General features: G+C 46.7%; 1 protein-coding gene across 1 annotated transcript in view; it reads right to left on the minus strand.

Annotated features, from left to right (window-relative positions):
- LOC130131283 (bile salt export pump-like) overlaps positions 1–10,521 on the minus strand; it is a 28,778-nt gene extending 18,257 nt beyond the window's left edge. The window contains exons 1-17 of the mRNA XM_056300909.1: positions 10,443–10,521; positions 10,047–10,065; positions 9,893–9,922; positions 9,015–9,066; positions 8,413–8,720; positions 8,056–8,143; positions 7,355–7,488; positions 6,827–6,998; positions 6,254–6,378; positions 5,917–6,091; positions 3,988–4,101; positions 3,706–3,816; positions 2,916–3,041; positions 2,188–2,391; positions 1,141–1,311; positions 854–1,055; positions 403–472 (exon numbers count right to left, since the gene is read on the minus strand). Coding sequence (XP_056156884.1) covers positions 403–472; positions 854–1,055; positions 1,141–1,311; positions 2,188–2,391; positions 2,916–3,041; positions 3,706–3,816; positions 3,988–4,101; positions 5,917–6,091; positions 6,254–6,378; positions 6,827–6,998; positions 7,355–7,488; positions 8,056–8,143; positions 8,413–8,720; positions 9,015–9,066; positions 9,893–9,922; positions 10,047–10,065; positions 10,443–10,521 — 2,180 coding nt within the window. The remainder of the gene's footprint in view (positions 1–402; positions 473–853; positions 1,056–1,140; positions 1,312–2,187; positions 2,392–2,915; positions 3,042–3,705; positions 3,817–3,987; positions 4,102–5,916; positions 6,092–6,253; positions 6,379–6,826; positions 6,999–7,354; positions 7,489–8,055; positions 8,144–8,412; positions 8,721–9,014; positions 9,067–9,892; positions 9,923–10,046; positions 10,066–10,442) is intronic.
- Between the last annotated feature and the right edge of the window lie 473 nt (positions 10,522–10,994).

Raw genomic sequence — 10,994 nt, forward strand, 5'->3', positions numbered from 1 at the left:
CTGACGAAAGAAGAGCTGGGCTTTGGTTAAAAAAACACAGGAGTTTTTCTTTAATACTGACAAATGTACCCAGGGGTATATCCAAGTTACTGCACTGCTCCTAATTACTCCTGCACTTTTTGTAAATTGACTAATGAGGGTGTCTGCTACTCGGTAATGGCCGACGCCGGTGTTTTAAATGTGGGGTCATGTAAGGAGCCAATTTCTCCAGTGACATGTCATAATTTCAGCCAACAAACTGACTAACCGTACCATGTCTGCAATTCATTCACGCCGGGGGTGATGGTGTAATTGAATTTTCATTGCATTTTAGATGCAAAGCGGCACCTGTGGCCGTGTGATGTGATGTTATACGAGCGTGCGGGCGGGACGGTGTCCCTGTCCGATGTAGACGGGGAATACCTGAAGCTGGCACGGTAGCTTCCCGCTCTGGACACACTTAACTTCTCTGGGGGCTCCTCTTGGTCAGCCACTGATACGAGAGAGGAAGACTCTTAACTTCCATATCTGATCATTACAGGTCATATCTTTACACGAAGAGGGTGAAACGGTGGAAAGATCTTAAGTGTACATTGAGTAATGGCTGTTGTGCCTTTACCACGTCTCAATCGCAGTATGGATTGAAATATCGATATATGATCAGTATATATGGATATTACTGTGACATTATTAGATTTGTATTTGTTACCATGCACCATGCCGCTGTAGTTACTGTACTCCTGTATAGTGTGTATTGTCCAGTGTTGATCCATGTGCGGCAAACTTGAGAAAAATTCCTCGTATGTGAAAGCAAAACTTGGCTGATTCTGATTCAGTGAGTGGAAAACAAAGTCGAACCTGAAGTTGAACCTACTTTTCTGAGCCATCTCGTTGAGGGCCTTGTCTCCCTGGCTCTGCAGGGTGACCAGGGTGAAGTATACCCCCTTCCTCTCCAGCAGCTCATCGTGTTTGCCCCTCTCGACGGCCCGGCCCCGCTCGAAGCCCACGATCACATCGGCGTTCTTTATGGTGGACAGCCGGTGGGCGATGGAGATGGTGGTGCGGCCCAGACGTACCTATGAGCCGACGGAGGTGCATCAGTATACCATACCCATACGCGCCTAGAACTGGGACAAGACCGGCTGACTTTGAAACACTGACTTTGTCCAGGGCCTCCTGAACCACGGCCTCGCTTTCGTTGTCCAGGGCGGAGGTGGCCATGTCCAGCAGGAGGATACGGGGGTTCCTGACCAGCGCCCGTGCGATGGCGATGCGCTGTTTCTGCCCGCCACTCATCTGACCTCCGCCCTCCCCGACCAGGGTGTCAAATTTCTGCATCAGGAATTCAGAAGTAAGGAAACTTGGCGACGGGGTTGGTATTGACGCCAGCTTAACCTTCATGTTCTGCTCACTAAATAGGACGTATTATAATACATCCGTGTCACATTGACCCAGACCCCCTTCGGGTTATATTGCAATACGATTGTAAAATGTATTTGCTGTTACCCAACATGTCTTGTTTTGTTTTTTTTTATTGTCCCTCCCTTTTTCTCCCCAATTGTGCTTGGCCAATCACCCCACTCTTCCGAGCCGTCCCGGTCACTCCTCCACCCCCTCTGCTGATCCGGGGAGGGCTGCAGACTACCACATGCCTCCTCCCATACATGTGGAGTCGCCAGCCACTTCTTTTCACCTGACAGTGAGGAGTTTCGCCAGGGGGACGTAGCGCGTGGGAGGATCACGCTATTCCCCCCCTGAACAGGCACCCCAACCGACTAGAGGAGGCGCTAGTGCAGCAAACAGGACACACACCCACATCCTGCTTCACTTATTAATAATATTAATATTTACGGTTAGCGGTCATTTGAAATGGATAATAATTTTGAACACAAGGGGTAAAAGTATGAGTCGACCAAAATAATAGTCACTATCATATGGTCATCTTTTATAAGTAATGATACTGATAATCTTATATACCACCTTTCGTCTATGCGGTGCAGCTCAAAGTGCTTTACATAAGAAAGAACCAGACAGATTAAAACAACCATAAGCAATCCATCATAACCAGACAATACCGCCTCTTCAGTATTACCCTGTTCTCAGTGATGAACGACGACGACACTCTACCTCGTTTTTCCGTTATTCAGTAAAATGCGTACGTGTCAGATCTGTGTGCTGCGCTCAGAGCGGCCCTCGGGCCTTCCTCACCTGTGGCAGGTCCATGATGAAGCTGTAGGCGTTGGCTTGCTTGGCGGCCGCGATGACGTCGTCCATGGTGACGCCGGGGCGACCGTAGCGGATGTTCTCGGCGATGGTGGTGGCGAAGAGCACGGGCTCCTGCTCCACGACGCCGATGAGCGAGCGCAGCCATTTGATGTTGAGGCCCCTGACGTCGTGACCGTCCAGCGTCACCTGAGACGGAGGGCACAGTCACCGGTGGGCTCCCAATTACACTGATGGATGGAGCTATTCAAAGACACTGCCGCTTTGGTATGATTCCAACGACAGTGTTGGTTTTAGGCGGACCTGTGAATAAGCCTGTACCGCAGGGCCAGAGGAGCCCATTCGCTCCAATATGAAGTGAAATGAAAAAGGTAGCGAGCGCTGGAAAGCTAGTAATTTCAGTGAAAGAGAGGAACGGGGCTATTAAGGTCCATTGGCTGAATAATGGAACAGCTTATCATGTACTTCAGTAACCCTGTGGGCACGGTTATTTTTGTCAAGCACAGAATAACGCTCATGAGGAAGGGAGGTATCGGCTACCGTGGGTCAAGGAAGTAGTCTAACTCCGCAGGTGACGAGCATTTCTGGAGGGCTTAACAGTTGCGAGCGCTGGTACAGTAATTTTCTGGCGCTTTGAAGTTGCTGCCGAGTCCATTTTAGGCCGTTTTGTGAAATTACGGTGCAGGTGTGTGGAGCGCGTATCTGAAACCCACCATGCCCTCTTTAGGGTCGTAGAATCGCTGGATGAGCTGAACGGCGGTGCTTTTTCCGGCTCCGCTCGGTCCCACGATGGCCGTCGTCTCCCCGGGCCTCACCACCATGCTGAGCTGGTCCAAAATCTGACATGACACCGCGCCGCACCACAAACGAGGTTACAAGCGATTCATTCCTTTATTTTTGCTTTTTTTCCCCCAACTGTACTTGGCCGATTACCCCACTCTTCCGAGCCGTCCCACTCACTCCTCCACCCCCTCTGCAGACTACCACATGCCTCCTCCGATACATGGGGAGTCGTCAGCCGCTTCTCTCCACCTGACGGTGAGGAGTTTCACCAGGGGGACGTAGCACGTGGGAAGTTCAAGCTATTCCCCCCTCCCCCTGAACAGGCGCCCAGAGGAGGCGCTGGTGCAGCGACCAGGACACATACCCACACTCGGCTTCCCACCCGCAGATACGGCCAATTTTGTCTGTAGGGACACCTGACCAAGCCGGAGGTAACACGGGGATTCGAACCAGCGATCCGCGTGTTGGTAGGCAACGGACTAGACCGCCGCGCCACCCAGATGCCCCATGCAAGCTATTTATTTTTGTACCTGACCCAATGTGATGCGATCTGAATTTCACCCCGATGAAAGATGAGGAACTGTGGTGTTAAATCACATCCCAGCACTAACAACTCTTAGATCCCGCGGTTTAGTTTTAATTTGTCTCTGGAAATAAGTTATGCTGACTGTTATATGAGGTCGTTTATCAGGTAAAATTGTAAAAATGCACAACCGGTACCTTTACTTCGGGCCTGGCGGGGTAATAAAAGGTCACGTTGTGGAACTCGATGTCCCCTTTCACCTTGTCAAGTTTATATCCCGCCTCTGAGAAACAGTCGATCTCTGGCTCCTGTCAGTAGCACATTTCCAAATTGGATGCATGTCAGTAGGTTACTTGCAGAGCGATAATGGATATTTTTTGACTTTCAGAGACAACTCACTGACTGCCTGTGAAAACAAAAAAAAGGCCTCGTCTCTATAATCCACATGTGCGTCTGGACTTTGCTGAAAACCTTCTCACCCTCTCTATGGTCTCAAAGATGGTGGTGGCGGCGCCCCTGCCTGAAGCAAACGCCTCCAGACACGGAGAGGCCTGGCCCAAATTCATTGCTGCGATCAAAACGCCAAAGAACACCTGCAACGACAAAACACAGGAGATCGTACTTGTTACCCCACCTCCTTTTTTTTTCTCCCCAATTATATCCGGCCAATTGGCCCACTCTTCTGAGCTGCCAATCCGGGGAGGGCTGCAGACTACCACATGCCTCCTCCGATACATGTGGAGTCCCCAGCCGCTTCTTTTCACCTGACAGTGAGGAGCTTCACCAGGGGGAGGTAGCGTGTGGGAGGATCACGCTATTCCCCCAAGTCCCCCCCGAACAGGCTTTCCGACTGACCAGTGGAGGCGCCAGTGCAGCAATCAGGACACACACCCACATCCGGCTTCCCACCCGCAGACACGGCCAATTGTGTCTGTAGGGATGCCTGACCAAGCCGGAGGTAACACGGGGATTCGAACCGGCGATCCCCATGTTGGTAGGCAACAGAGTAGACCGCTACGCTACCCGGATGCCCCTCTGGGATCATATTTATATACAGGTCATCAAGGAGACCTGTTTGGTGTGATGGGAGATGTGGCATATATAATCAAGATAGGGCTCCATGTCTTGTGGAAGGCCTCACTTTAATTCCTTAAACAGTTTGTTATTTTCTCTGATGGCCTATTGCAGATCATTTCAGATAATTGGCAGCATCAGACTTCCATTTTGGAGCAGTGCATTTCCTGGCCGTTGCTAACGGCGTCTTTATGAGCTTTGTAGCATGCATGCGCTAAGATTTAAAGTAGGGAAGTTGGCCAGGGAACAAATCTTGCTAGGTTGAAGCTTCAGTAAAACAGTTTTATGACTCTATCATAGCCTGTCTAAAAGCACAGTAATAGGCACTATACATTCAAATAGGCAAGTCATCTTTCATTGTGGAAAATGTGCAACTTTTAATGGAGAATATGAATTACGCTCGCAGTAGACACTCTTAACGGCCAGGTTTTGCCCGTGTGAGCGAGGCAAAGCCAGCGTAAGGGGTTTTGTGGCAACATCTCGGGCCCCAAAGGTAAGAAAAAAACTCAAAATGCCTACTAGTTCGGGAGGAGTAACCGACTTTATGGTGAGGAAACTGAGGATGGAGTGCAGAGATGAGCAGTGAAAATAAGGGCAGGCGAACTGAATGACTAAAGCTTTGCCCTCCCTTAACAGCTCCCATTCATTTATTTCAACAAGGCACTTAACCTCCAGCTGTTCCAGTGCAGCTGATCAGCCACTAACATTGGAAGACAATTGTGAGAAATTGGAAAAGACAGTCAGCAGGTTTTCATGTGAGGGCTGTTACTGTGTAGAACAGTGTTTCTCAACCCAGTCCTCAAGGACCCCCTATCCTGCATATTTTCTTTGCAACCCTGAATAGGTACCTGTTTGTAGTTATTCAACCAATCAGCAATGAATTTTGTCAGATGTTGCACACCTTGCATAATTAAGTGCTGTGAGATGATCGGTCGAGTAAGTACAAGCAGGGCCACCTATGCAGGGTTACAATGAAAATCTGCAGGATAGGGGGGTTCCTTGAGGACTGGGTTGAGAAACACTGGTGTAGAAAGTGGAGCATGGCATCATTTAGCAAAAGAGCGTGACGGGCACAACTTATTCGGGTGAATGAATGTTTAAAAAAAAAAGTCTTCATGACCATTGTGTTCTAGTTTATATAGACAAGGGACGTCCCCATGGTAAACAGGCAAAATTGCATTTTATCCCACAGAGGAAAAGAAAAGAAGACAAGGTGCTCGTATGTGTGTGTGTGTGTGTGTGTGTGTGTGGTCAGTTGTCGGTACGATGCAGGTGTTGTTTAATTCATGTTGTGATTCATTCTTCATGTTGATTGAGCCTGGTGTGCATCTTGCCTGCAGCAGAGTTCCCGGCGTGTACTCCTTGGTGTCTACCACCAGACCGGAGCCGTACCAGAAAGCGAGTGCGTAGCAGAGGAAGATGATGAACCACATGTATCCGGTGAAGAAACCCATAATTAGACCTTTCCTGATGCCCCAGCTCTGTGCTGAGATCAAGTTCTTATCATACCTGAAGAGGAGAGGAACATGGATGAGGAGGAGGCATCATCACGGGATGCTTCCAGTAGACTACTGGTCTATGGTCAGGTTTGGACAACTGAAATAACATGAACTGAGGCTCATGAAAACTAACTGAGGTATGTTGGAGTTTGTTTTTTGTTTTGTTTTTTACCTATCTACTTCTTTCTTCTCTCCACCAAAGGCAGCCACAGTCCTGATGGAAGAGAGGACCTCATCAGCCACGGCTCCGGCCTTAGCATACGCCTGTAGCTCCATTCCTGTTAGCTTCGCCACAAACTAAGAGACACAAGAAGAGCCAGAGAGATGCAAAGTCAGTGGCTTTGCCCCAATGAAGCTGGGACAAAGAGAAGAAAAGAGATCAGATTAGATTAGATTAGATTAGATTTGAGTAGAGTAGATTAAATAAGAGTAGATGAGAATAGATTGGATGTAAGTACATGAAAGTAGTTTAGATGAAAAGAGATTAGAAGATTAGATTAGAGGAGATTACAGAAAAAAGAATCAGAATAGAGGACATTAGATTAGAGTAGATTATATTAGATAACTATACTAGATCAGATTAGATTAGAAAAAAGTAGATTAGATTCAATTAGAGTAGATTAGATTAGATAAAAATAGATTAGAGTAGATGAGAGTAGATGAGAGTAGGTGTGGGTAGATTAGATCAAATAAAAATATATTAGAATAGATCAAATTAGAGTTGATCAGAGTTTGTCAGTCTCACCAGAGCCATCAGACCGGCTCCAACACCGATCAGCGGACTAGCTGCGATGATTATGAGGGTGAGCTTCCATCCTTTCACAAAGCCCATGCAAAAACCGCACACAAAGGTGGTGAAGCGCTGGATGAAGATGCTAACTTGGTCTGCGATGGCATCATTGACCTTGTTGATATCACTGCAACGACAGCAGCGTAATGTCATAAACGTCAAAATGTCAAATGCTCATAGACATTAAATCACATATTTTTAGTCTGCAAGTAATTTTCACTGAGAGCACTTTTTTCCAGTGTGACCACATAGAATATACTTTCAAGACTTTTTCCATTTTTCTATTATTTTCAATTTTATAATTTTACCTCTAACATGATTTTTTTCTAACCCACTTTGGGGTTTTTTGAAACTTCACCACCATTTTCAATGTGATTGTAGAGCACATCTGCACAGGCGTTTCATAAATTAGCTTGAAACGTGAAAGCTCAAATTTAAAAACTCGTTTCATCCGTAATCCCCTGTGTCTCTTCCGCCACTCACTCTGACATGCGGGTGTTGAGCTCCCCGACCGAGTTGCAGTCGAACCATCCGATCTCCATCCTCATCACCTTGCTGAAGTACAGTTTCCTGATGAGCTGGATCTGTCTGGCCGCCGATGTCACCCACAGAGAGATCTGTCAAAGAGAGAGAGACACTCTGCTTAGATCTGTAAGTTTTCCTTCCTTCCTCCTTCCTCATCTTGTCTGCTTCTTCTTCGTTGGTTGCAACACCGAAGATGTGAAATGCGTTGCTGTGTGAACTATCTCGCCCAACGTATTCAGGGATTAACGCTACCTACATTTGTTTGCATGTAAATCTCCCAGGACTGTAGCTTTTTTTTGGGGGGGTGGGGGGAGGATCCCCCCCCCCCCAGTTGTATACGGCCAATTACCCCACTCTTCCAAGCCATTCCGGTCACTGCTCCGCCCCCTCTGCCGATCCGGGGAGGGCTGCAGACTTCCACATTCCTCCTCCGATACATGCGGAGTCACCAGCCACTTCTCTTCACCTGACAGTGAGGAGTTTCACCAGGGGGACATAGCACGTGGGAGGATCACACTATTCCCCCCCAGTTCCCCCCTCCCCCCCGAATAGGCGCCCTGACCGACCGCTAACCACCGGGCCACCGTGGTTAGCGCTTTTCTAGTCTACCGACCACAACGGTCCCGTTAGGTTGGTGGATGGTAAACGTACAGACTAACCTGGAAGTATCCCAACACGAACACCGACAGCCCAATGCCGACATAGTAGTAGGCGAAGTTGGTCATCTCATACTCGATATCCAGAAGCCTGGGAACGAGCACACATACAGTACAGCTGTTTGTAAAGACCACCATACCCAGTATATCTACGGTAATACTATGCGGACACTTTAAGAACACTCGTTTATCCAGGTTGCGTCCCACTGAGATCATCTCTTTTGCAAGGCGGACCCGTGAGTTCTTTAAACAGGTGTGGGACTCGCACCTAAGTATGATGTGGAGAAGCTAAGCTTTCATGTGACATCATAGAGTACACATGACGTCCCGAAGGCAAACTCACAACGCGCAGTAACTCACCCGCATGGCCTGCCCTCCAAGGGTTTGAGCATCTCCCATCGCGAGTCGTTCACAAAGTCCCACCCCGACTGGTTGCCCGGTGTTAGCTGGTCAAACGGCGCGGTGTAGTTCCTCTTCCACTGGATGGTGTTGTTCACGCACTCCTTTCTGTCGTCCCTGAGCTCGTTTAGCTCGATGTCGTAGTCGATGAAGGTGTCGGTGAGGAGGCCGAACACCAGCAGCATGAGAGGCTGGGCCGAACCGTGCAGCGCCGCGCACACACTGCCCATGATCATCATCAGGACGTCCTTACAGCTGGCAAAGCGGAACTGAGCGAGTGGGAAGGTGAACACACACACCAACACACACACACACACACCAATACGCACACAGTATCACACAATCACACACGAACAAATTGTCAAAAACATTGTTGTGATGGCTAATTTTCATAATGGTTGAGTGGTTTGAATGACGACTAATGGTTTGAGTGGTTTGAATAATGAATGGTGGTTATAATGGTTTGAGTGGTTTGAATAATGAATAATGGTTTGAGTGCTAGTTTGAAACATTGCAGTCAGACAAAGTAAGCAATTCAAAGACCCATAGATGAAGTGACGTACCAGCTGAAAGAAGCCAACCCTGATTGCCGGCTGATCCTTCTTGCCCTTCGCTCTGTTTAAAAAGAAAAGTTTGATCAGTGTTATGGTGGTGAGCAGTATGTGATATATTCTTTCTTTCTATCTATCTATCTATCTATCTGTCTGTCTGTCTGTCTGTCTGTCTGTCTGTCTGTCTGTCTGTCTGTCTGTCTGTCTGTCTGTCTGTCTGTCTGTCTGTCTGTCTGTCTGTCATTCTAGCTATCTGTCCTTCCATCCATCTATCTATCTGACCATCCATCCATCCGTTCATTCTATCTATCTATCTATCTATCTATCTATCTATCTATCTATCTATCTATCTATCTATCTATCTATCTATCTATCTATCTATCTATCTATCTATCTATCTATCTATCTATCTCTGTCCTTCCATCCATCTATCTATCTGACCATCCATCCATCCGTTCGTTCTATCTATCTATCTATCTATCTATCTATCTATCTATCTATCTATCTATCTATCTATCTATCTATCTATCTATCTATCTATCTATCTATCTATCTATCTATCTATCTATCTATCTATCTGTCCTTCCATCCATCTATCTGACCATCCATCCATCCATCCATCCATCCGTTCATTCTATCTATCTATCTATCTATCTATCTATCTATCTATCTATCTATCTATCTATCTATCTATCTATCTATCTATCTATCTATCTATCTATCATTCTAGCTATCTGTCCTTCCATCCATCTATCTATCTGACATCCATCCATCCGTTCATTCTATCTATCTATCTATCTATCTATCTATCTATCTATCTATCTATCTATCTATCTATCTATCTATCTATCTATCTATCTATCTATCTATCTATCTATCCTTTCACTCACTTCTCATCCTGTTTAGAGACGGCCACTGTCCTGCAATTAAAACAAAAGGAAAAAAAAAATTAGCAGAGGACAGAGACAAAACTGAAAAGGACAAACTGTTTTCCCCTGCAGGGATGCTGTCAGTGGACACACGGTGTGAAGACGGGGTACTTACATATAGGAACCGGTCTGGTCTGTAACACAGAAGTAGAGTGGGCTTTACATTTTTACAGGTCCAAAGTTAACTTCACCTTCAGTATGTAACTTTATTCTAGGCTCACACCGCCCTACTTACTTCCCACAGCAGTGATCAGTGATCAGCTGATCAATACATATAAGCTTATACACAGTCAGGTAAGCAGTGAAATGGCCTGTGCAACAGTGACATGACTCCTCCGAACATAAGATGGCGTTTAATTAACTGATTAACAGCAAGGAGACGAAGCAACAAAACAAAACAGGGACAGGAAAGAGAATGTGTGTGTGTGTGTGTGTGTTAAAATGAGCATGCGCCACATGTGAGGCGTGTCAAGTGTCTGCAAAACTGAAAAGTCACAGAACAGAAAAGTACCTTCATCCGACGTGTCGTAGCCAGGGTTTTCTTGGCCCAGCTTTTTGATGCTGTTTAGTCTGACCGATCCTGTCGGCATCCTGAGTCACCTGGACTACACCCAAAAACCAGAAGTCACGTTCAATACCCCAGTCAATACTGCATGTGTGCACAGTTACACCGCTTTCAAAGTAAAATCACTTCAGACTCTCATCGGTATTTAAGCAAGATAGATAGATGACAGAGATATATTAGATACATAGATAGATAGAGATAATTGACATAGATAGATAGATAGATAGATAGATAGATAGATAGATAGATAGATAGATAGATAGATAGATAGATATCACCTGTCGTCATGACTCTGCCCAAATAGCAAACACTCACCTGCTCGTTTCTGTTCAGACGTAGTGTATCTCTGTCCACCTGTCCCGCAGGCCTCCTTGAATCCAACTCTATGGGCGACTGTATGGGCTGAAACCTTCACCTGCGCAGTAAACCGGTGGGAAGGCAGACGCTCAGATCCGCAGCTCATATGGGAACCGCTCTATGCTGGCCTTCGGGCTGTTC

This window comes from Lampris incognitus, chromosome 21 (genome assembly GCF_029633865.1).
Source record: "Lampris incognitus isolate fLamInc1 chromosome 21, fLamInc1.hap2, whole genome shotgun sequence".
Taxonomy (NCBI): Eukaryota; Metazoa; Chordata; class Actinopteri; order Lampriformes; family Lampridae; genus Lampris; species Lampris incognitus.